Source organism: Anomaloglossus baeobatrachus, chromosome 3 (genome assembly GCF_048569485.1).
Source record: "Anomaloglossus baeobatrachus isolate aAnoBae1 chromosome 3, aAnoBae1.hap1, whole genome shotgun sequence".
NCBI classification, from domain to species: domain Eukaryota; kingdom Metazoa; phylum Chordata; class Amphibia; order Anura; family Aromobatidae; genus Anomaloglossus; species Anomaloglossus baeobatrachus.
Window position 1 is genome coordinate 520,270,440 of NC_134355.1, and position 25,800 is coordinate 520,296,239.

At 43.9% G+C, this 25,800-nt stretch overlaps 2 protein-coding genes across 4 annotated transcripts in view; one reads left to right on the forward strand and one right to left on the reverse strand.

Moving 5' to 3' along the window:
* MED12L (mediator complex subunit 12L) overlaps positions 1-25,800 on the reverse strand; it is a 1,012,447-nt gene that overhangs the window by 250,525 nt on the left and 736,122 nt on the right. For all 3 annotated transcript variants that reach the window (XM_075340741.1, XM_075340740.1, XM_075340739.1), the window contains exons 18-19: positions 21,393-21,505; positions 18,844-18,987 (exon numbers count right to left, since the gene is read on the reverse strand). In XM_075340741.1, coding sequence (XP_075196856.1) covers positions 18,844-18,987; positions 21,393-21,505 — 257 coding nt within the window. The remainder of the gene's footprint in view (positions 1-18,843; positions 18,988-21,392; positions 21,506-25,800) is intronic.
* LOC142296762 (P2Y purinoceptor 13-like) overlaps positions 18,989-25,800 on the forward strand; it is a 210,141-nt gene continuing 203,329 nt past the window's right edge. Inside the window, exon 1 of the mRNA XM_075340753.1 lies at positions 18,989-19,072. The gene's annotated coding sequence lies outside the window, so the exon portion shown is untranslated. The remainder of the gene's footprint in view (positions 19,073-25,800) is intronic.

A 25,800-nucleotide genomic window follows, 5' to 3' on the forward strand; every position in this document is an offset into this window, starting at 1 on the left:
AAGTTTCATCAATGGTTGTCTCCACTCAACCAGCAGCCAGGAAAGGCCGGGTGTGACAATGATGCAAACATGGGTGCAGCCCTTCGCCGTGACAATGTGACACACGTGCCTTGTGTCGCTCACGTGTTGAATCTAATTCTCCAGCAATTTTTAAAACACCATCCCGGCCTACATGGCCTTGTGCAGCGGGTACGCTCGCTATGTGCTCACTTCCATCGTTCGCACACAGCAGCTCAACAACTTTCGTCGCTCCAGAAGTCTTTAGGTCTGGTGGTTAAACGCCTGAAATGCGATGTGCCGACACGCAGGAATTTGAATCTGCACATGTTGCAGCGTTTGTGGCAGCACCGCCGAACCCTGCTGCAATACGTTATGACATATAGCCTGGCCTAACTTGATCCAGAGGTGGTGCAGATCACGCTGCTGGAGTGGTGTCAGATCAAGGACCTATGCACCCTTCTACACAGTTTACAAATGTCGACGAAGATGTTTAGCACTGGCAATGCCATTCTCAGCGTGACAAATTCTGGTCAGCTACATGATGGAGCACACTGTAAGCATAATTCGGAGTCAGGTGTTGGGACAAGAAGAAGGGGAGGAAGTATAGGAGGAGTCATATGCGGAAGGGATAACAAGATCTACGAGGTCCAGATGGTCAGCGGCACCTAGGCGGCAGTCATGGTGGGGGAGAGGGATTAACAAGGGCGAATAGTATCAGCAAAAAGTGTTGAGGAAGGTGCAGGAGCCCATGAAGAAATAGAGGACGAACTGGTGATAGGCATGTAAGACTCAGCAGATGAGAGAGCTTGCTCACATTTCGGTTGTGCGAGGTTTGGGGGAGAGGGCAGAGGAAGGAGGCACGATTCTCACCTCTCTGCCACCAACACACCAAGGACTTGGTCCTCCTGGATGCACAAGACACATGAGCGCCTTCTTGCTGCACTACCTACAACATGACCCTCGGATTGTACGAATTCGAAGTAATGCTAACTACTGGGTTGCCACACTGTTAGATCCCCGGTACAAGACAAAATTTGGCGAAATAATTCCTGCCATAGAAAGGGACGCACGTATACAGGAGTATCTGCAGAAGGTGGTACGCAATCTTAGATCTGCTTTTCCACTAAACACTAGTGCTGCACAGAGTGAATCTCAACGCTTTGTCATGGATAGGAGGAAATGGTCTTTTACTTGTCCACATCTGAGGGACCGAGGGCTGGCTGCTGTGCTGAGATGGCATTAAGTACGGTGTCCCTGCAGAGTTGCACTTTTGGTCATATACAAAATGAGTTGAAAAAGGACAGATGCTGGTGGAAAGGGGAACAGGTGTGTTGGAAAGGGGAAAAAAGGTTTTGTCCATGGGTTTGGTGGTTAAGCAAAAGTAACATTTGCTGAAGAAACACCATCTGTTACGGTGGGACTGGCAGATTTGGATAAGGTGGTATATTACTATGTTACCGCTATATAACGAAAATTAATAAGAAAAGAAAGAGAAAGGTATATATCCCCATCAGCAGTCAGTGTCCACCGTGCTCCCAGATGGAAAAGGAGAGGTTGGCAACTGGAAGGTTAGGTGGAGAATACAGAGCTGTGTGGCTATGAAACTAATAGTAGCCTGAACCAAGTTAGACGCCACTCGGATCTTGAGACTGGGAGCCCTGTTAGCGTCACAGGGTCCACACGCCCACCCAGCCCAGGAACTCCCTGTTAACATCACAGGGGCCATTGAGTACGCTGACCGTGTGCATTGGGGCCACACCTGTGGACAGCAGGTGCAGCAGCAGCAGGCCTGTTAATGTCACTGGGCTGCACAAGCAGGACTGGTAGGACAGGAGCTTATCTTAACCGTTCTGCGTTACCAACTGTGGTGGTGGCCTGCATCTGCGCCCTATCCCTGCCTACCTCTGGCCTAAAGCCGCAATGGGTTCAACACAAGGAGGTGTGCTCTTTCGGAGCATAATAGAAGACTGCGTACCTCCTTGTTGGCTCCAGCCCGTTTTATAACCTGGGTCCGCCCCAAACCAGGGTGGACCACAATGCACCTCCTGGAGACAAAAGCAGAGTGGCACGTCATGAGTGGCATAACTAGCGTCCTATTTGGAACCGCAACTTCAATAATGACCTCATGGCTGCCACGACACAAACACCTCACCAGTCATCGTCTGACCATCAATAATGAGGTGACAAGTCATAGGGGCGGGCCTCTGCAAGCCATTTGGGAGTGGCCTGGCCACATCGTCAGGACACCTGATGCCCTGTGGTCTATATGGGCCCCCCACATCAGGGGCAGGGCCAAAGAGTTCATTACCGGACCTAGTCTCTGATGCAGTAAGTGCCTGAGCATGCTCAGTAGCATGAAATACAGTCTCTGAAAAAAAGACTATCAGCTTTAGCATGGTGTCTAGGCACAAAACAGGACTTAGACCCGGCACGGAGTGCAAGTACCTGTGCAAAGAGGCTTTTCGCACTAAGTGTAGGAGCATGCGCTGTATCCCGAAATGAAGACTTAGCCTCAGGAATGGCACAGTCAGGCTGAGCATACTCACTAGGCAAAACACTGTAGTTAGGCTGCGGCTGGGGTAAATCGGCACACGCATGCGCACTAGCTGCCTCTCCACACTTAGACGTGGAGGAGAAATTGCTCTTCGGGTGTGGACTTGGAGATGCTGTCTATGAACAGAAGGAAAAGCTAAAGGTGTGTGTTACAGCAAGGAGCCACCGTGGAAACACTTCGTTCAATTGTGAGGGGAGTCATTTTGGAGTTTGGTGAGGAGTACCATAACGCCAGTGAGCAGCATCCTGTGCCACAGACCAACATTCTTACGGTGCTGTCTATACTGCTTACCGTGAGAGGAGCGTAAAGTCTGTATTTCTGGCAACTGGACATCACAGTACCCGGGTACAGTAGGGCTGTGCCCAGACAATAATGTGGGCACGCAACACTTTGTTTTATTAGCAAAACACATATCTGTTCTGGGTAGGCCGACTATTTATAGACAATAAGACTTGCTGCCTCTGCACTGTCAAATTGTCACGTACAGTTTAAATCATAGAGGGACAGCGACACATGTTTGCATTGACTGTTGATTTTCAAGATTTCCATGACTGTGTTGCAGAGCTGTGTGGTTTGCATTCACACTGTTATCATCTGCCTTATCTGTGAGGCTTCAGATAACAAGGGTATTCAGGGGGGGTAATGTGTTTTGTCTATGTTTAAGTAGATAACTGGGAAGCTCTTGTGATGCGCCACTGGTAAGTCGTGTTCGCACACACACACACACACACACACACACGCACAAACACACAATTACTGCTACGCAGAGGGATTAGCAGGTAGTAGGCAACAGAATAGGAATAGATTGTTCAATTATTTAAATTGTATGCATGGTTCTTATTGTTTGTTTTGGTAAAGTTAAACAATCATTTATCAACCAAACTGCCTAGAGTCCTTTTCCTGTTGCCTGGTTTTGCTGCATACTGGGGAGCCCACCCTGTACACGACTTAAAATGAAGCATAAGTCGCAATGTGAATTTCACTGTGCTACAATGCGGCCTAGCGTGCCACTGCAACCACCGCCTGCCCCATCAAGTGCAGCTGAGTGCTCTTCATCCTCTGTGACTGTGGGGACAGCAGTTTCACATGGTTTTTCACACTGAACTTCCACCCCTTTACACGCAACAGGGAGTGTGATTGGCAGGTCATCACTTGTTTTGGAAGTGGAAACAGATGGTATTGTTGAGCTGTCAGACATCGAGAAAACCAACATTGGATGCAGGCTACATTATATCCACACATTAGCTGGACTACCTGCAGTTAATAATTGCATTCCAGAAATGGAAAGGAGTGTAGAATGCACATGTGTTGTACCTTGCTTGGCAGCAAAGGAACACTAACTTAGTATTACAGACAATTTTAGGAAGGCAGAAAAAGAGTCAGCTCTTTGGGCAAATTAAATAGCGTGGCAAAAGTGGACAGGTGGGTACAGTGGCCGTGTTCTGTGGGTACCAGGACAGTAAAGGAAGCCTCACTTTCTATCCTTCTGAATGATCAACTGCAGCAAGGAATTCCCTGAGTTTGCTATAAAATTAGCGTAGCAAAATGTGCATGAGGGTGTCATGTAGAGGTGCTGCAAATAGCTTTTCACTAGTGGGACACTAATGGAAGTCCAACAGCCACTTTTAGGATGCCACTAAGTTTCCTCACTGTTTGCTAGTATAATGGCTTAGTAACAATGAGTTTGAGTGTGCAATGCAGTGGTGCTGCAAATAGCTTTGCACCAGTGGGACACTAATGGAAGTCCAACAGCCACTTTTAGGATGCCACTAAGTTTCCTCAGTGTTTGCTAGTATAATAGCTTAGTAACAATGAGTTTGAGTGTGCAAAGGGCAGGAGGGTACAGTGGCAGGGTTGTGGGTCTGGGTAGAGGAAAGGAAGCCTCCCTTTCTATCCCTCCTAATGGGGAAATGCAGCGAGGAAATCCCTGACCTTAGCTACACAGACACTGTCAGTTTGTGTAGCTGTTAAAATCCGTTTTCACGGACCTGACTGTCACCTATGGCTCTGACCCTGCCGGTATTAGCCCTTACAAGGGCTGAAAGAATCTTCTATCTCTATTCTGTATAGCGCTGTGTATAGAGCATACACAGCAGTATCGGAGACAGGAGCCACGCCAGCAGTGACTGACACCAAGACGCAGAAGGCAGATAATGGCGTGCTGGAGGAAAATGTCCATTTTTATAATGCAGGGACATGTGACATGGACATCCTATCACACATGCCGTTGCTTCTCTGGCTAAAAGTCCACTTAGCTGTGTGTGTGTCTGGGATTGGCTGACATGCTGGCCCGCCCCACTACACGCGCGCGCTTAGGGAAGGAAGACAAGGAAAAAAAAAAAAAGAAATGGTGATCGCCATTATCCAAACAGTAGTGATCTGAATGCGCTGTTCCCGCACACTATACGCTGAAATTTCATAATAGTGTGAGTCACAGAGTGACTTACACTATTACAGCGGAAAGCCAGCTAGTAATTAGCTTGTCTTTTTGCTGCTAGAACCGTTCTCAAACGTATCTAGAACTATCGAGCTTTAGCAAAAAGCTCGAGTTCTAGTTCGATCTAGAACAGCCCCCAAAATCCCTCGAGCCGCGAACTGGAGAACCTCGAACCGCGAACCGCGCTCAACTCTAGTAGTGTGTCGTGCCCTGATGGCACTGTTGTACTCACGATTAATTCACACTGAGTCACTGGTAAACCAAAGTTCGGGTCTGGTCGGTTCCCGCGGCCGGCTGCTGATGTCCCCCTGCGGAGTTGTTGGTGGCCCCTTTTCCCGTGCACCTCTAGTTGTTTGTGTTTCGGCTCCCCCTGCCTGAGCAGCAGTAGCCCGCTCCCCGGCGTTGAGCTGCCGGAGGAGCCCTCGGTTGCCCGCAGGCGCTGGCCCGTCGGGTGTTTGGCCCTTGGCGGTGGCGCTCACCCAGTCTCGGTGGGCTTTTGCCTTCTTTCGGGACTTTGGTTGTGGATGAACCTGTGGGGTCCGGCCAGCAATCAGTCAATTTGCCTATACTCAGTGGCTTCTAAGCTAGGACGGGGTCTGAGTACCCTCCTTTTGGTGCTCCGGTACACGTTTGACTCCCCGGTTCGGGACCGGCGGGCTCCAACCCAGGCCCGGTCCATACGGTTCCGCCAGTTGATGTACCGGTACTCCTGCAGATGGCCACCACCGCCTGCCTGACATTCTCTAAGGGGCCCAGGCTCATACCTGGGTCCCTGACAGTTTCTCTCCTTTTTCACCTCCTGTCACTCTAACTCTCCAAACTCGTCTCCTTGAACTTTCTGCCCCAGGACAGTAGTCTCCTCGTTGGGCGTGTCTTTCTGCCTGACTCCGCCCACCTGGTGTGCTCTACTTGCCCTCGGGGAGGCATCAGGTCTCCCTTTCGGGTGACATGTGTGTGACCTCACAGGGGGCGGGGGTGTGTGTGTATGTGGCTGATGTAATTACCTGTGACCCCTGGGGTCCAGGGCGTCACATCTGTCCCCCAGGAACTTCCCTAATACCTTAGGCTCTCATAGCCAGATCCTGGGTCCCATCCAGTCTCCTGCATATAATGACTGTCCTATGCCATTAAAGGTGATAGCAGAGATAGCAGATATGGCCTATTGATCCTGTGATTCATTATGTTCCTGAATTGAGATATTGACATTACTACAGTCATTAACTATTACATTACCTGCGCCTACCACTACAGTTAGGTCCAGAAATATTTGGACAGTGACACAAGTTTTGTTATTTTAGCTGTTTACAAAAACATGTTCAGAAATACAATTATATATATAATATGGGCTGAAAATGCACACTCCCAGCTGCAATATGAGAGTTTTCACATCCAAATCGGAGAAAGGGTTTAGGAATCATAGCTCTGTAATGCATAGCCTCCTCTTTTTCAAGGGACCAAAAGTAATTGGACAAGGGACTCCAAGAGCTGCAATTAACTCTGAAGGCGTCTCCCTCCTTAACCTGTAATCAATGAAGTAGTTAAAAGGTCTGGGGTTGATTACAGATGTGTGGTTTTGCATTTGGAAGCTGTTGCTGTGACCAGACAACATGCGGTCTAAGGAACTCTCAATTGAGGTGAAGCAGAACATCCTGAGGCTGAAAAAAAAGAAAAAATCCATCAGAGAGATAGCAGACATGCTTGGAGTAGCAAAATCAACAGTCGGGTACATTCTGAGAAAAAAGGAATTGACTGGTGAGCTTGGGAACTCAAAAAGGCCTGGGTGTCCACGGATGACAACAGTGGTGGATGATCGCCGCATATGGTGAAGAAGAACCCGTTCACAATATCAACTGAAGTCCAGAACACTCTCAGTGAAGTAGGTGTATCTGTCTCTAAGTCAACAGTAAAGAGAAGACTCCATGAAAGTAAATACAAAGGGTTCACATCTAGATGCAAACCATTCATCAATTCCAAAAATAGACAGGCCAGAGTTAAATTTGCTGAAAAATACCTCATGAAGCCAGCTCAGTTCTGGAAAAGTATTCTATGGACAGATGAGACAAAGATTAACCTGTACCAGAATGATGGGAAGAAAAAAGTTTGGAGAAGAAAGGGAACGGCACATGATCCAAGGCACACCACATCCTCTGTAAAACATGGTGGAGGCAACGTGATGGCATGGGCATGCATGGCTTTCAATGGCACTGGGTTTCTTGTGTTTATTGATGACATAACAGCAGACAAGAGTAGCCGGATGAATTCTGAAGTGTACCGGGATATACTTTCAGCCCAGATTCAGCCAAATGCCGCAAAGTTGATCGGACGGCGCTTCATAGTACAGATGGACAATGACCCCAAGCATACAGCCAAAGCTACCAAGGAGTTCATGAGTGCAAAAAAGTGGAACATTCTGCAATGGCCAAGTCAATCACCAGATCTTAACCCAATTGAGCATGCATTTCACTTGCTCAAATCCAGACTTAAGACGGAAAGACCCACAAACAAGCAAGACCTGAAGGCTGCGGCTGTAAAGGCCTGGCAAAGCATTAAGAAGGAGGAAACCCAGCGTTTGGTGATGTCCATGGGTTCCAGACTTAAGGCAGTGATTGCCTCCAAAGGATTCGCAACAAAATATTGAAAATAAAAATATTTTGCTTGGGTTTGGTTTATTTGTCCAATTACTTTTGACCTCCTAAAATGTGGAGTGTTTGTAAAGAAATGTGTTCAATTCCTACAATTTCTTTCAGATATTTTTGTTCAAACCTTCAAATTAAACGTTACAATCTGCACTTGAATTCTGTTGTAGAGGTTTCATTTCAAATCCAATGTGGTGGCATGCAGAGCCCAACTCGCGAAAATTGTGTCACTGTCCAAATATTTCTGGACCTAACTGTATATAAGCTAACAGATCTTCCCATTGTAACCCTGTATACAGGACTTTACAGTACCAGTCTACACAGCCACTATACCATAGGTCCTATTTAAAAGGCAGAAACTCTACACTGAATTTTTTCTGATACGTACTACCTGTCAATTACATTATCTTCCTCGCCGGGTGTGACTCAAAATGGTGAGATTGTCCGACCAGATGAAGGCCTAAGGCCGAAACGTCTCAATGTGGACTTTCTACCATTGTACAGCATTTTTTTCACTTATTCACAATGAAGAAAAAATAGATCAAGAAATTTGAACTTGTGTCCGTTTTTGTGAAATTGCACAGTGTGCCGGGATTTACTTTTTACCCCCCTTTATGTTCTCTAATGTAACTGCACTGCAACTTCAGTATGTAGCAAAGGCAGAATTGTCATTGGACGTCGTGGTGTGGATTATGTTGGACTTGGGTGTTTTGGGGTTTTATAAATTGGAGAAAGATGGTGTTTTTTATTTATTTTTTTATTAAAGGATTTTTTCAGTTTTTTATGTTCATTTCTTTTGACTTAAAAAGTAATGGGGAGGTCTCATAGACCTCTCCCCATTACTAATTCAGGGCTTAGTGGCAACTTTGAATTTTGACAAATCACAGCTGTAATTAAATCCTTATATAACCCTGATTGCCATTGCACCAGGGCAATCGGGATGTGCCAAGTAAACCACCAGAGTTGTTGCATCTAATGGATGTGACAATTCAGATGCGGCTGCGGGCTGCTATTTTTAGGCTAGGAGAGCCAAAAAACCATGGGCTTCCCCAGGCTGAGAAAGCCAGTGCCAATTGTCCCTCCCAGAAAGATTTTCGAGGGACCGCAGCTGATTTGTTACCTTTAGGGAAGCCTGTAAATTGTATTTCTGTCTATGTCCCCACTCTTCTGGTACTGAGGCACAGCGGGTGGGAATTTTCGTCTCACTCTTGAGTGGGGACCCACAAGCATGAGTTTTATCTTTGCCCTCTGATTCACGCCATCTATGATGATCCAGACAAAATATCTTTATCCAAGTCTAAAATCTGTTCACTACAACAGGGGAATCGGCCTGCAGAAGTTTATTGCGTTGAATTCCGGTGCTGGTCCATGGACACTCAGTGGTATCCCTGATTTGCATTACATAACCCCACTGTTGAGTGGAAAACCCAAGACATAATTAAATAGAGCAAGTATTATAATCAACACCGTCTAGGGAGATGTATTTCGGCAGTTACCTCCAGTTTTCTGGATCCTCTCTCAGATTTTAGTGATATGTTTTCTGAGAACGGTTGCCAGGAGTTGCCATCACATAGACCTTATGAATGCAACATAAGGGTGATGCCAGGTGCAAAATTGTCCAAGTGCAAGTGCAGACTATATAACTTGTTGGGCCCTGTGAGATTAGCTCTCAAGGAGTATATAACGGAGTTTGGCTAAAGGGCACATTAGGCCATCTTCATCTCCGGTAATGCCTGGTTTCTTCTTTGTTAAAAAAAAAAGGATGGTGGACTATGGCGGTGCCTGGACTTTCGTGAGCTCAACCAGATAGTAGTTTATGATGCGCATCCCTTGCCACTCATTCCTGACCTGTTTAATCAGATTTCCGATGTTAAATGGTTTTCTAAACTTGACCTTAGGGGGACCTATAATCTGATCTGGGTCAGACAAGAGGATGAGTGAAAAACGGGGTTTAATGCACTGGAGAGGCATTTAAAGAAAAAAAAAAACTGGTAATGCTATTTGGTCATATCAACATGCCAGCAATATTCGAACAGTTTGTTAAAGGGAAACTGTCATGTTGTTTTTTTATATTAAACTGCCCCCAATGCGTTTTCAATGATGCAATGTGCATCACGAACATGGTTTAAAAAAAAAAAATCATGTGACTGATCCCAGCAAAAGCTCCACTCCTATGACTGAAATCTAAGGTATTTATTGAATTCACCTAAGCATATAAAGTATTTTTTAAGATAAATACATGGATTTTTTTTTTTAAACCATGTTACTGATGCACATTGCATCATTTAAAACAGATTGGGGGTGGTATAATATAAAAAAATGACATGACAGGTTCCCTTTAAGGACATGCTTTCTCATCTGTTAGGGAAATTTGTAATTGTCTACCTTGATGACATTCTCATATAGTCACAGGATTTTGGGTTTCACTTGGAACATGTCAGACAAGTGTTACAAATTCTCAGAGTAAATAAATAGTACGTTAAGCTAGAAAAATGTGTATTTGCTGTTCAAGAACTTCCGTTTCTGAGTTAAATTATTTCAGTTGCAGGTTTTTGGATGGATCCCACTAGATTACAGGCTATTTTGAAATGGGCCGTCCCAAGATTCTAAAAGCCCTGCAACTTTTTTAGGTTTTGCGAATTATTACCGTGTTTATTACTAACATGAATAAGAAGGGTACGGACTTGTCTAAATGAACTCAAGATGCTTTGTATGCTTTTGACTGTCTTAAGAAGTGCTTCTCATCAGCACTCAAATTGATACAGCCTGATGTGTCTCAACCTTTTACAGTGAAGGTTGATGTGTCAGAAGTGGGGGTGGGAGCTGTATTGTCTCAAGGTCCATCTTTGAGGAATGGCGACACTTCCTGGAGGAAGTTACTTATTCTGTTATAGTAATTACCGACCATAAGAACCTTCTTTACATTGAGTTGGCTAAGCGTCTTACACTGAGATAAGCTCGGCGATCATTATCTGTTAATAGGTTTTATTTTTTCACTACTTATCGGCCTGGTTCTAAAAACATTTAAACTGATGCTTGTCTGGGTGTTTTCCATGGTTGAACACTGTAAGGAACCTGTCCCTATTATTCAGAAGGGAGTGGTGGTGTCAGCACTCAATACTGATGTGGAGTCTGAGATTGCTAAGGTTCAAGGTGATGCGCCATCTGGAGTTCCGGCGAACAAGTCGTTTGTTCCCCTGAGTCTTGGTCTCAAGGTTCTGGGAGAGCATCATGATTCTATCCTGGCTGGTCACCCTGGGGTTAAAGGTACTCTGGATATTGTATTACATCGCTTTTGGTGGTCCAGAATCGAGAGGGCTGTGTAGTGTCTTAAGTGTCTGCGTGTGCTTTCTGTGCAAGCTCTAAGGCATCTCTCTCTCGTCATTTGGGATGTTTTCAGCCTTTAGGTGTTTCTAGTCACCCTTGGACATACAATTCCATGGACTTTATTACAAATTTACCTTCCTTAGCTGGTAATACGGTCATTTTGATGGTGGATAGGTTTTTTTAAGATGACACATTTTATTGCCTCACCGTCTTTACCTAATGCGAAGACCTTAGCCCTGGTGTTTGTATGTGAGATTGTTAAACTTCATTCCCATCTAATATTGTCTTTGATAGTGAAACTCAATTTATTGCTAATGTTTGGAGTGATTTCTGCTCTTGGTTAGGGATTAAACTGTCTCATTCATCAGCACTCCATCCTCAGTCTAATAGGCAAACAGAATGCATGAGTCCGAATTTGGAGCAGTATTTGCATTGTTTTGTTTTTGATAACCAGGAAGAGTGGCCCTTGTTTACTCCTCTGGCAGAATTTGCCATCAATAATGCCATGAATCTTCTGGTATGTCTCCTTTTTTTGTATCTATGATCGTCATACCTAGCTCTGTATGTTTCAGGAGGGGCACTCATCAGGGGTACCTGGGGAGGACCAATTTCTTTTAGCATTATCATCTACATAAGAGAGGGTTCAGCAGCATTTGTGTGACATCTGTTCTAAGTATAAACATGCAGCTAACTGTAAATAGTAGAAAAAAAACAAAAAAGCCAGCACTAAATGTGCACTACAGCACTAAAAATTCCAAACTGTACTTATTATTACAATTTGAGATTTTTGGCAAAAAATTGCAATTTCTTGAGCTACCCCACCACGTCACGGCATATCTCTTTGGGGCAGTCCTACTCTAAAATATTTTTATATAAAATGTGCCTTACGCCCTCACATGTTAAAAAAGTAGAACTGTTCTTAGCAGCACTTACTTGGTGTTTTTCAATGTGAAAAATGTGAACAGCCACAGATTGCCAAAATTAAGACAGGTGGAATTGCCAAAAATCTCAAATTTTAATAATAAGTACAGTTTGGAATTTTTAGTGCAGTAGTGCACATTTAGTGCTGGCTATCTTGTTTTTTTCATTGCATTGGTCGGTGGCTGACCCCCACCTTGCTATGCACCCCAATTTGGGTTGTATTCCACCTGTCTTGATTTTGGCAATTAGTGGCTGTTCACATTCAGTCATCAGGCCCTGTCCACAGCCTATCTACTTCAATCAGCATTTGCTTGGGCCTGTCCCGCCCACAGCCATGATTCAGTCATGGGTACGGGATTGAAAAACACCAAGTAAGTGCTGCTAAGAACAGTTATACTTTTCATATGTGAGGCCGTATGGCACATTTTATATAAAAATATTTTAGAGTAGGACTGCCCCAATAAGATTTGCAGTGACGTGGCGGGGTAGCTCAAAAAATTGCAATTTTTGGTCAAAAATCTCAAATTTTAATAATAAAATAAGTACAGTTTGGAATTTTGAGTGCAGTAGTGCACATTTAGTGCTGGCTATCTTGTTTTGACCGTAAACATGTGCCTGGTCTGGACCTGTGTGTGAGTGATCTGGTGTGGTTATCTACAAAAAACATTAAGCTTAAGATACCTTCACTGAAGTTAGGACCACGGTTTATTGGTTCATACAAAATCACAGCAGTCATTCGTCCGGTTGCTTTCCGCTTGGCATTACTGGCATCTTACAAATATCGTAATGTTTTCCATAGATCTCTATTAAAAAAATATGTGGCTTAGGGAACCCCTCTTCCCATACATCGGCCTCCAGTTCTAGTCCATGGGTCACTAGAATTTCAGGTATCCAAAATCATTGAGTCTCGTTTCGTTTGCCATTCCTTACAGTATTTGGTACATTGGCGAGCTTATAGCCCTGAGGAGAGGACTTAGGTACCATCCTCAGATATCCAAGCTGAGCACCTGGTAAGGGCATTCCATCATCTTCATCACTGGGTTCTGAGGGTCCAGAGGCCTCTCTTGCAGAGAGGGGTACGGTCACGCGGAGTTTTGCACAAACGTCGCCATCTGTCATGGCATTGTCAGGCTCTGTTCACATTGCAGATTCTGACATTCCACACAATGATTTCTCTGGTGTCTGGGATCAACACAGTCAGACTGAGGCATTGGCCTTCTGTGTGCTGATTCATCGGCAGGCTAGCAGGAGTTAATCTCTGCTAGTATGCATGTTAGGTGTGCCGCCCCGCGCTTGGCCGCAGCCGAGCCGCTCGGATCCGGGCTCGTTGGTGGGTGGCTCGAGCGCCTCTGGACCCGGGGTCACTTTGCTCTGAAAGGATGCTGGCACTACGTAGGGGGGTGGTAGGTAGGTGTATGGCCGGAGCCGTGCTTGAGTTCGTGACGCCACCCACGGAATGTGGTGAAGGTGTAGACATCACCGCTGCAGTTACGAGGCACCCGGGAGAGATGGTTATGCAGCAAGATGTTAACCCCTCCGTGGGCAGGGATGATGGCCCCAGGACCTGTTGGGGAGAGCTGGGCGGTGCAGGGCGGTGCGCGGCCAGATGGCACTGTGGTACTCACTGTTATTGACACATACAAGTCTCTGGTAAACAAAGTTGATGGTGGTCGGTGCCCGCAGCCGGCTGCGTCTGGTCCCCCACCCGGTTCGGTGGTCTTTGCCTTTCTCCTGCACCGTGTAGTGTATGTGTAGACTTCCTGCGCTTCAGCGACGGGAGTCCGCTCCCCGACTGTAGGTATGTCGGGAAAGCCCGTTTGCCCGCAGACGCTAGCCCGTGGGATCTCTCTGCCTGTGCGGTGGCTTTCTATCCCCTTGGTGGGCTGTTGTCTTCAGTCGGGACTTGGGTGGGAAAGGACCTATAGTCCAGACCTCAATCAGTGAATTAACTCAGTCCAGTGGATTCTGGACCTCGTTTCAGGGTCTGAGTACCCCCCCGTGTTCTCCAGTTTCCAGTCGGTTCCCCGGGTCGGTACCGGTGGGCCACTACCCTGTCCCGGTCCACCACGGTTCCACTGAGTCGTCTTCCCGGCTCCTGCAGGCTAGGCCACCATATGCCTCCTAGTCAAGGTGTGCGGGCTACGACCCTCACACCTGTCAGTCTCCTGCAGACCTGCTACACAGGCCTGCTTCCACTCCACTCACTGACTGAACTTGACTGACTGAACTCCACTTAGAACTGCCCTTGACTTAGACTGACTGTGTTTCCTGCTTCAGGCCCTCTGAACTCCTCCGTGGGCGTGCCAACCGCCTGGCTCCGCCCCCCTGGTGTGTCCATTAAGCATTGAGGGAGGTGACTAGGGTTTATGTGTTTGGCTGATGTTGCCTAATGTGGGACTGGTGTTGTGCGGGGCGCTATCTGTGACTACCTGGCTAGTCCAGGGCGTCACATTAGGTTCCTTTGATCACATGTGGTAGGGAAGCCAATGGCATCTGCTCCCCTTCTATTTCAGTTGGATGAAGTCTTCTACGCATGCCAACTATAGTTTCTATGTTGGTCTAAGTGATGTGGTGTCCCAGATTCTCTGGTGAAAATTATGTTATTTCCTTGTTGAGGTTGTGGAAGTTTACCCCTGTTGTTTTTTAGCTCCTTCCAACTCTTGTGTTTCCTCCAGAATCTTTTGTTGTCTTTACCTTTGTGTGCATGCTATGTGACAGAGGATTGGTTTCCCTGGTCTGTTTATATCTGTAACTTTCTTTACACTCCTGCCCTGTCCCTCCCTGGGGGAAGGGGGAGAGTGAATCAGATCAGGACTGGTCAGAAGTAGGGCCAGGAAGGAGACTCAGGCATCTCCATCATTAGTGGTATCCCTGAGAATAGGGATAGCATAGGGCCCCCTAGCTTGAGGGATAGCTTAGGGACTAATTTAATTTTCATAATTCTCAAATCTCGATTAGAATCTGTATTAAGTGAGCACAGATTTTTAGGTAACTGAGAAAGGAAATGGCAAATGCTACATAAAATTTTACTCTGACTCTCCCCTCTCCTTTCACCCTCACCTTCATCATTTTACATAGAAACCTATCAGTAGTAACTGTCTCCTAATTCAATAGTGGCATAAAGATTTTAACTGAGAATTAAGAAGTTTGAAAGTAAGTGACCAGTCCTGGTGCAGAAAGAAGTACCTGGATGAAGTACCTGGATATCCGTTCTGGTACTTGTAGGGCCACGAGTTTTGCTTGGACATGTCAGGGCCAGGTTGTATTGATAGCTGGAGAAACGGGCAGGTCTGGCTATCCACATAGCCCCGCCCATGGATGTCTCTCACCTGTTAAGATGGAGTCTGTTTGTTTGGCATGTGGTCAGGGTTGGTATGCCTTCATGAAAGAACCTCATGCAAGGTGTGCGTGCTGACCAGAGTCAGTCAGTGAGTCAGGGAGAGAGGACTGTGATGTCTCCAGAAAGGAGTCCTTGGCGAGAAGAGAGGATTCGCTCATCCTGACCAGGACTGTGGAAATAGGTTTGAAGCATCTCTGAAAGGTACCTCTACAGAGGGATGCATATACTGGCTGTGGTCAGTGAGTGTGAGGAAGCTGCTATGTTTTCCGGAAAGGACCTCATGCAGAGGAGCAGGTTAACGGACAGAAGTCAGTAGTGGGCAAGTAGTGGACCGCAGACGTAGAAATCACTATTTAGATGATGAAATGGCAATTTGTGGCTGGACCACAGAAGTACAAATCACTATTTAGATGATGAAATGGAAATTTGTGGCTGGACCACAGAATTAGCAATCAGTATTTAGATACTGAAATATTGATTGGTGCTAGGAACACATAGTTATTTATTATGAATTTTTATTTATCTTCATTTATATGAAGCAGAAGCACTGTCCCCAATCTGTAGCAGTCTCAAAATGGCACCAACGCTGCATGTCTGCTTCTTATATGTAGTGACATGTGACTTCGGCAGCCAATGAAACAAACCCTTGTGTTTGAATGTTGTGAATGGATTCTGCACCCTGATTGGCTACTGGAACATTCACACATTAAGTTAAGAAAAAAAAAAAACAGTCTGTTGCTGTTCTGACCTCTCCCCATCCCCTATCCTCATAAAGACCTCCCCCCGCTCATCATACAGCACCACTATCCTAGCCAAAGTCATATCATATGATGTAGAAGAAAAGCATTAGTGCAACCATCAACAGTTACCGAACAAAGCCGAACATTGCAGATTTTTGAGAAAAGTGCTTGGCCTTCCGAATTCAGATAGACAAGGCTTGTGACAAATTTGAAATTGGTAAACCTTTTTCGAACAAGTTTCGTCATCTCTACTAATAACTACAGCTGTATAGTGATGTAAGGCAAAGACTACTTTGGTCATATATAATGGAGAATACTTCTAATGTATATATTTGACAAAAAGCTCAAATAAGATTTATGGGATTCTATTTGTTTTACACATATTAATTTTTCATATCTAAATTTTAGATGTTGGGTGACAACTGTGCTGTAGTTACTTTGTGGTTTTTTTGTTGTTGTTTTTTGTACAGCTATCCTTAGAATTTGATGTGGTTAGTGCCGCTTCCTTCTTACTTTTTGGAGATACTAAATAATATTGTTTAGGATAGTGAAGGTGTTTTTTTGTGCTGGTGTAGTGAATGAAAGTGTATCCATACTTACTTTATAGGTATTGTAAATTCTTTTTCTGGTTCACTTTATTTTCTCTGGAGGGAAATATAGCTTTCATTACAGTGTGTGTCCCTAGTGGGGATATTCTTGCCTGTCATTATACAAGTAAGGCCGCCTACCCTACTTTTGTCTGTTTAATTTGAATATGAAATTAGTCTCTAGAAATCTACCTCCTTACACTGACATACAAGACGTGTCACTCTCCACATGGAGAAATATTATCACTTTGATTTTTAAAAACTTCACCGATTGTCATGACGACGTCATCTTTGGTTCAGACTACACATTCTAACATTCCACCTGATAACTTCTCTGGTGTCTGTGATCAATGCAGGCAGACTCAGGCATCCACCTGGAGAGTGGTAATTCATAGGCAGGCTAGCAAGAGTTAATTTCGGCTAGTCTGCTTGTTAGTCTCTTTGATCACATGTTGTAGGGAAGTCAATCACATCTGCTCCCCTCCTATATATGCTGGCTAGGTCATTACACCTATGCCAGCTGCAGTTTATCTAAGCTGATTTGGTGAGATGTTGTGATCCAGACTATCTATTAGTTGTTGTACTTGTTGCTGAATGCGGTTGTGGAGTTAACACTTGTTGCCTTTTCGCTGTTACCTTCCTACTCTTGCTTTACTCCTGAGCTTCTTATTGTCTCTTCCTGTGTGTGTGCAGTTTGTCAAAGTTTTTGTTTTCCCTTGTCTTTTTTTATCTGTTTTCCATCGCACTCCTGCCCTGTCCTTCCCTGGTGGGAGGGGGTATCAGAGTAGTACTTGTCAGGAGCATAGCCAGGAATGGGACTCAGGCATCTCTACCATCAGGAGTAACCCTGAGGTTAGGAATACCCTAGGGTTCCATGAGGTGAGGGATGACATAGGAACGCTTTTCCCTCGCTACCCTAAGAGGCACTTTGCACACTACGACATTGCAAGCCGATGCTTGCGATGCCGAGTGCGATAGTCCCCGCCCCCGTCGCAGCTGCGATATCATGGTGATAGCTGCAGTAGCGAACATTATCGCTACTCCAGCTTCACATGCACTCACCTGCCCAGCGACGTCGCTCTGGCCGGTGACCCGCCTCCTTATTAAGGGGGCGGGTCGTGCAGCGTCCTAGCAACGTCACACGGCAGGCGGCCAATAGAAGCGGAGGGGCGGAGATGAGCGGAACGTAAACATCCTGCCCACCTCCTTCCTTCCGCATAGCTGGCGCGAGCTGCAGGACGTAGGTAGGAGATGTTCATCGCTCCTGCGGCTTCACACACAGCGATGTGTGCTGCCGCAGGAACAAGGAACAACAACGTAACATCAGTCATTTCCAAATTATGGAAATGACCGACGCTACACCGATGATACGATTACGACGATTTTGCGCTCGTTAATCGTATCAAAAAGGCGTTACACACTACAATATCGCCTGCGACGCCGGATGTGCGTCACTTTCAATTTGACCCCACCGACATTGCACCTGCGATGTCGTAGTGTGCAAAGTGCCCCTAACAGTCACCTCATGAAACTTAGATCCTAGAAACCTAAGAGCATTTGAAAGGAAAATGAATGACCCACTACACACATAGTAATAGGTCTCCTAATGTATAACCGCCATTTTTTTAGTTTGTTTTGCTGACATTGAACTTTTTTCAGAAACCTCATATGAAGCACAATCAGTGAATGACTTCCCTTATAATTATAATGCAAGTTATTATAATGAATCTTGCTCCTACAAGCTGATGGGAATATTGTATAATATATTTACTTCACCTAAAATATCTGTATTTTAAAGCTGCGGCCATATCCAAACTCAACACATTATTGAATACAATACTAAGTATTCTCATAGAAATGTACTGTATGTGACCGTATCCTTTATATTTTTGACACGTCCTTTAATAATTCATGGGGTATAACAGTATATCATGCTTAACCTTGAATAGAGTACAAAGCCATCAAGGCTCTTTCTGCTAGAAAAGTTGCAACCTTTAAACAAGATTAGTAATTATTTTACCCCAGATCCACTAAAAATAACCAGACCAATTATTAAAAGCCAGATTTCTGAAAGTTTCCACGCCTGTGCAGTTTATTTAAAAGAACAGAAGATTTCTATAGAAGTCCTGTATTTGCATGGAAACACAATGAGATTAATGTTTGGCTCCAGGCACAGTCTGTTTAATAAGACAATCTCCAGTGCAAAGCTGCTATTATTTACTGCCTTGGAACAACGCAGCTTTCCGGTGTGCACCATTCACCCAAGAACAACATTAGCCTGAGAGAAGTCTTTGTTGTTACCTGTACAGCAAAATCAATGAGACCATTGATATTGAGGGCAGGCTCCATTAAATCAAATATAAGTTGGACATGGTGAGCCAAAGGAAGATGGTAAGAAGTCCCAGAAGCGAAGCTTGTAATTTGTTCCAGCACATTACAAGATATCTGTGAAGAAAACCATCCAAAGCTCAGAACAGTCATTTCTCAACAGCTAATTACTGGACATCACAGGAGCACATAGTGTCTTCATGTAAGTACTTCTAATCTGTTTAATAATGGCTGCGTGCAGGAATATAGAGCAACATTTCACATTTTAAGTCGAGATTTTTTACAGTTTAGAAAATGCAGAAAAATTGAGAATATTTTTGGATACATAACAAAGTTTATGATACCATTGATATCAAGTGAAACACAGGATGGCTCTAGTGTCAGTGATAGAATATTTTACATATTACTCTTTAATAATTCGGAGTGTATTTAGCTCATATTGTGTCACTCCGAAATGCGTCAGTCATTGAGTGGATAGCATATTTTACATGTTACTCTTTAATAATTCAGAATGTACTTAGCTCATATTGTGTCACTCCGAAATGCGTCAGTCATTGAGTGGATAGAATATTTTACATATTACTCTTTAATAATTCGGAGTATATTTAGCTCATATTGTGTCACTCCGAAATGCGTCAGCATTGTGAGCATAGAATATTTTATATATTACTCTTTAATAATTCCTAGTGTATTTAGCTCATATTGTGTCACTCCGAAATGCGTCAGTGATTGAGTGGATAGCATATTTTACATGTTACGCTTTAATAATTTGGAATGTAATTAGTTAATATTGTTTCATTCTGAAATGCGTCAGTCATTGCATTGATACCATATTTTACATATTACTCTTTAATAATTCCTAGTGTACTTAGCTCATATTGTGTCACTCCGAAATGCATCAGTCTTTGAATGGATAGCATATTTTACATATATTAACTTTTAATAATTCGGAGTGTATTTAGCGCATATTGTGTCATTCTGAAATGCGTCAGTCATTACGTTGATAGGATATTTTACATATTACTCTTTAATAATTCTGAGTGTACTTAGCTCATATTGTGTCATTCCGAAATATTGGAAATTTGAGATAGTTGTGCCGCTTCATGTGTAGCATAAATATATATAAATGCATTAAAAAGTTTTTCCTATATTAATGACCTATAATGTGTTTGCAATATCATTTTTACCACTATGTATTGCACAAGTAATGAAATGCTCAAACGTCTTATACTCCATCCCACACATACCGTTATTAAAGAGAGAGGAATGTTATAACATACAGAACACGTACATATTTTCCAAAGGTGATCATATTGTGCAACCGTTTCTCCTTATGATCAATTCTTCTGAAACAACCTTATGTAGATGTATGGAAGAGGTTTTTTAGTCTAAAATTCTGCATTGAGTTACCATATACAGACTGATAATGCATATATAGGCTGATAATGCATATATATATAGACTGATAATGCATATATAGGCTGATAATGCATATATAGACTGATAAGTCTGGTTACTAGGTACATTGTGAAATACTGGAGATGACACTTCTGAAGCTTTCTATAAAGGTGTCTACACACATTTTTCTCAAGTTGATCAAAATTTACTATTTCAACCAAAAACACTTATGTGTTGGGTGAAATTTTACAAAGAACGATCAGCTTCATTGTTCAACTGGAATATCTTTCTGGAAAGGAAGGTTCCCAGAATAAAGATCTTTTATCCTTTGCCCGATATTGATAAATATGGACATTTTGAGCAGCTGTGACAGACAATATGGTCTAAAATGCACTAGTAGAGAGATTATTTGTCAAGTTGATCAATTAGTTATTGATAGTTTATCCACCATCCTACTTCCATCTATGTGTATAGCCACCTTTACATATATTTCTATTGCAGTCGCTTGGATTGTACATATTATCATATATCCTGTATACTCTAGATTAGCGATATGATAAGTATATTTTGCCTTCATTTCCATGTTAACAGGGTTTACCAATAATTTATGTTTCTGGGTACAGTACATTAACTTGTTGAGTATTTACAATGTCATACTGAAGAATAGATTTTATGGGCTTACACATGACTGCGTGTTAAAAACATCCTCAGAGTAGTAGCAATTATAGGCTAAAGTGCACTTGCCAATAAGAGGTAAAGGTTCCCAACCAGATAAGGGAACTCAAAGAATTTTTTGGAACAGTGCTGCAAAACCGATCATATTGTGCCTCATCATAAATCAGTGAAAACTTGGCAATCAGTACTATTATTTCTGATTTATCACAGTTCTTTTCTGATGAAGGTCCAGTTATGGGATCGAAACATCCAAATTGTTTTTGTTATTTAAATATATTCCCCTTTTTTATACTCCTCTACCTGAGTACCGAGTTTTCACCTACAATACTCAAGGATTGGAACCTACTGAAGCACCTGCGAATACTCTCAGAGTGTCGTATAGCATTGATTACTATATTTTATTATATAACAATGTTACAAAAATTAGAAAAAAAGTATATTGGAAATACCTGGGATGTGACATGATGTTGATCAAAGTAGGACAAGTGCTGCAGCCTTGAAAAAGTGCTTTCTAGTGTTGGAAACGTTTCCGGCTTGCTCTTTCTCACCCATTGTTCATCATCTGCAAATAAATAGAAGAGACAATATTTTATCATTGTATTTCTTTAAATGAAAGATAAAATACTAAATTAACTAAGTCTTAATCACTTAGTGACAGCTACCCTCTCATTACTGCCACATCCTTTTTATGAATATTGGTAAGAAAGGGGCATTTTAAACTGGGGGTGGGCTTGTCTCTATAAAAAGAGCTTCCTGGTCAGGAGGGCTGATATTAACCATGTATTGCATTTTTGCCCATCAATGTGAATGGGTACAATATATTAAATACATTATTTTGTGTGGCAGCCCACATTCTGCCTTGATTTCTCAGCCAGATTGGTGCCAGTTTTATTATTGTAGGAATGACTAAATTCTAAAAGGGAGTTTTCCAGCTATCCTACCAATTTAAAGTGAACTTGCCAAAAATGCTACAAACCTACAGATATTGAATTAATCTGTAGGCTAATAGTGTTCTGAAGTCGTGTGGCTGCCGCACTGAAGACTCCACTGCCGGGAGGAAATTAAAGCGGTTGTCCACTACTGGGGCAACTCCTTCTGATTCCACATTTATCTAAGGTAAAATAATAAAGCCTATGCTTACTTCTTTAGCAAACACTCTTCCAGCAGTGCCACAGCCCACGGTGCCAGGGCTCACGTGGGGTTGTGACATCACACGAGCCTAGCTTCCAATCAGTATCAACTTCTGTCTCCCCATCTTCGAAACAAAAGAGTTAACCAACAGGAAGTGAACAGTGCGGCTGCACTCACTTCCTGTTGATTGCTCATTTGACCCAAAGGCAGGGAGAAGTAAGCTGGTGCTGATTGAAAATGGGGCTTGCGTGACATCACAAACCCATGTGATCCCCAGCACAATGACCCATGGCAAAGCTGGAACGGTGCTTGCATGGGAGGTGAGTATAGGCTTTATTATTTTACCTGGGGGAAACGTGGGATCAGAAGGGGTTATCCTGGTAGTGGACAACCCTTTCTCTTTATTTCTCCTGGCATCCTTGTGTTTCAGTCATAGGGGTGTGGCCAACACAGATTCATGAACTGGTGCCAATGTCTCCAAATATTAGGTCTCATGTTGCTCATCACAATCTTAATTAACTACACACTGACCAGAACCTAACAGTAACTTATTTAGTTTGACTTATTTTAATTTACCGTATCTCAACGGCATATTCCAGTGCTGCCAGTAGATACATTCTGGATACTGGTTTAGTAAAACATTAGAAAACAGACTGGCTCATGTTAATATTTGTTCTTGCTTTGGCATCAGTCAAAACAATCTCTGATCAGTCACTGCAGAGTACAGTAATGTCAATAGCGTCTACAGCACATGTACTTTACGAAAACTAGTTCTCTATAAAACACTAATTTCACTATAAAAAGGGACATCTGTTCTCTATGATGCCACTAATGTTCTGCAGATGTGCCAATGGGCATTACATTTGAGATGTGACACTACAAGACAGCGATTAGAACAGATCTGCCGGAAGAAAGAAGGAGACGAAGGTCTATACCACCACCTAAGCAAGAATAGAACAGATGATGAGAAAATGGGAAATATGGTAAATTGCACGGAATACATTAGGTCAGTGACTGCCATGATGTGTCCTTGTTGCTCTGTCTTTGTTCATTGAACAGCTCGATGTGTATAGTATGATCCCGCACTGTCCTGTTCATTGGCTTGCTTTTGAATAAAATATTAGAACTCTTTCTAACCATGCCCCATTTTCTAGATACTTTTCAAAACTTTTTAGCGAGAGTGATAAAATAATATTTGCTCGTCATCACCACGGTCTGAGTTTGGTTCTGCTGCACACAGAAATAATCAAATGTGTGAAAACAGAAATTTCACCTTCATAAGGCACGATAACTGCATCTCTAAGACAATATTTAACACCACCAGCTTTGTGTCACATGGCCTTCATTTATTAGTAGCCAACATTAACCCTATAAGTGCAAACTAGTGTATTGCTATATTCCTGAACAATATGTAAAACTTTAAGTAGATGGAAAGAAGGAGGTTTGAAAAGCAAAGAGCCTTATAACATAAAGAAATAATTGTTACCACAGCAAACCCCTGACACTCCAGTGGTATCTCTGCCTAGGACAACGACTGGCTGTGAGGTTGGGATACTGAATGGATGGGACATCTTCACTTTCATCTTAGCAGAGACTGTCGAGGCATCAAGGCAGGAGCAGCAGAGGTTCGAAGTGGTATATAACATTTGTTTATTTTTTATTTATTTTATTATGACCCCCTTCCCTTAAGCTAGTTTTCATAAAATGGTGGAGCACTAACTTAAAGGGAAGGTATCGCGTTTTTTTATTTTTGTATTAAAAATAGTGATTATGAAATCAAGTATTTTTAATACAAAATGAAAATCGCTGCTTATTTAGTTTTTATGTAATTCTAATTTTACTGGAGGCACTGGGGGCTGCCATGCTGGCTTTGCTGTGTGTGTAACGACAGTTACTCACTCCTTTATGGCAGTCCCTGTGCATAGAAATCAGTGGTCGGGATCCGACCCCATTAGTAATGTTATAGTAGGTGTCTGCTGTGACCTGGACACACCCCCTGGGCTGTCCAGATCACCGCAGAGGGAGGAGATCAGTGCCATCATTGTAGAGCTCACAGCCATGCTGTTTGCTCCACTTTACCCCTGTCAACCGCTGGGATGTGTGAGTACGGGCTGCCTCCCCTCCCATCCCCCCGTTACCGTCTCCAATGACACCCCCTCCCTCCGCTCTCCCCAGCCCCCGCTCTGCCCCCGCTACTGCTACCACTGCCTCTCAACCCCGTCCTTACCATCTCCGATGACACCCCCTCCCTCCGCTCTCCCCAGCCTCCGCTCTGCCCCTGCTACTGCTGCCGCCCCTCCACCCAGCCGTTACCGTCTCTGATGACACCCCCTCCCTCCGCTCTACACAGGCCTCGCTACTGCCGCCGCCCCTCACCCCGCCGTTACTGTCTCTAATGACACCCCCTCCCTCTGCTCTACCCATCCCCCGCTCTGCCCGCCACCGCCACTGCTGTGTGTGTGTTTGTGTGCCACTGCATGTGAGTACTGCCGCTGCTACCCTCCCCCCTCTTCGCCTGCCACTTGTAGGCCTGTGTGTACCGGTGATACTGTCTGCAGGGTTGTGTATCTAATCTTCCTGTGTGAAACTGCTGAGCCGTGTATCTAATCCTATCCTGTGTGATACTGTCTGCTGAGCCGTATATCTAATCCTCTCCTGTGTGATACTGTCTGCTGAGCCGTGTATCTAATCCTATCCTGTGTGATACTGTCTGCAGGGCTGTGTATCTAATCCTCTCCTGTGTGATACTGTCTGCAGGGCTGTGTATCTAATCCTATCCTGTGTGATACTGTCCGCAGGGCTGTGTATGTAATCCTCTCCTGTGTGATACTGTCTGCACGGCTGTGTATCTAATCCTATCGTGTGATACTGTCTGCAGGGCTATGTATCTAATCCTATCCTGTGTAATACTGATTCCACAGCTGTGTATCTAATCCTCTCCTGTGTGATACTGTCTGCTGAGCCGTGTATCTAATCCTATTCTGTGTGATACTGTCTGCAGGGCTGTGTATCTAATCCTCCTGTGTGATAATGTCTGCTGAGCTGTGTATCTAATCCTATCCTGTGTGATACTGTCTGCACAGCTGTGTATCTAATCCTATCCTGTGTGATACTCTCTGCTGAGCCGTGTATCTAATCCTATCCTGTGTGATACTGTCTGCTGAGCTGTGTATCTAATCCTATCCTGTGTGATACTGTCTGCTGAGCCATGTATCTAATCCTATCCTGTGTGATACTGTCTGCTGAGCTGTGTATCTAATCCTCTCCTATGTGATACTGTCTGCACGGCTGTGTATCTAATCCTATCGTGTGATACTGTCTGCAGGGCTATGTATCTAATCCTATCCTGTGTAATACTGATTCCACAGCTGTGTATCTAATCCTCTCCTGTGTGATACTGTCTGCTGAGCCGTGTATCTAATCCTATTCTGTGTGATACTGTCTGCAGGGCTGTGTATCTAATCCTCCTGTGTGATAATGTCTGCTGAGCTGTGTATCTAATCCTATCCTGTGTGATACTGTCTGCACAGCTGTGTATCTAATCCTATCCTGTGTGATACTCTCTGCTGAGCCGTGTATCTAATCCTATCCTGTGTGATACTGTCTGCTGAGCTGTGTATCTAATCCTATCCTGTGTGATACTGTCTGCTGAGCCATGTATCTAATCCTATCCTGTGTGATACTGTCTGCTGAGCTGTGTATCTAATCCTCTCCTATGTGATACTG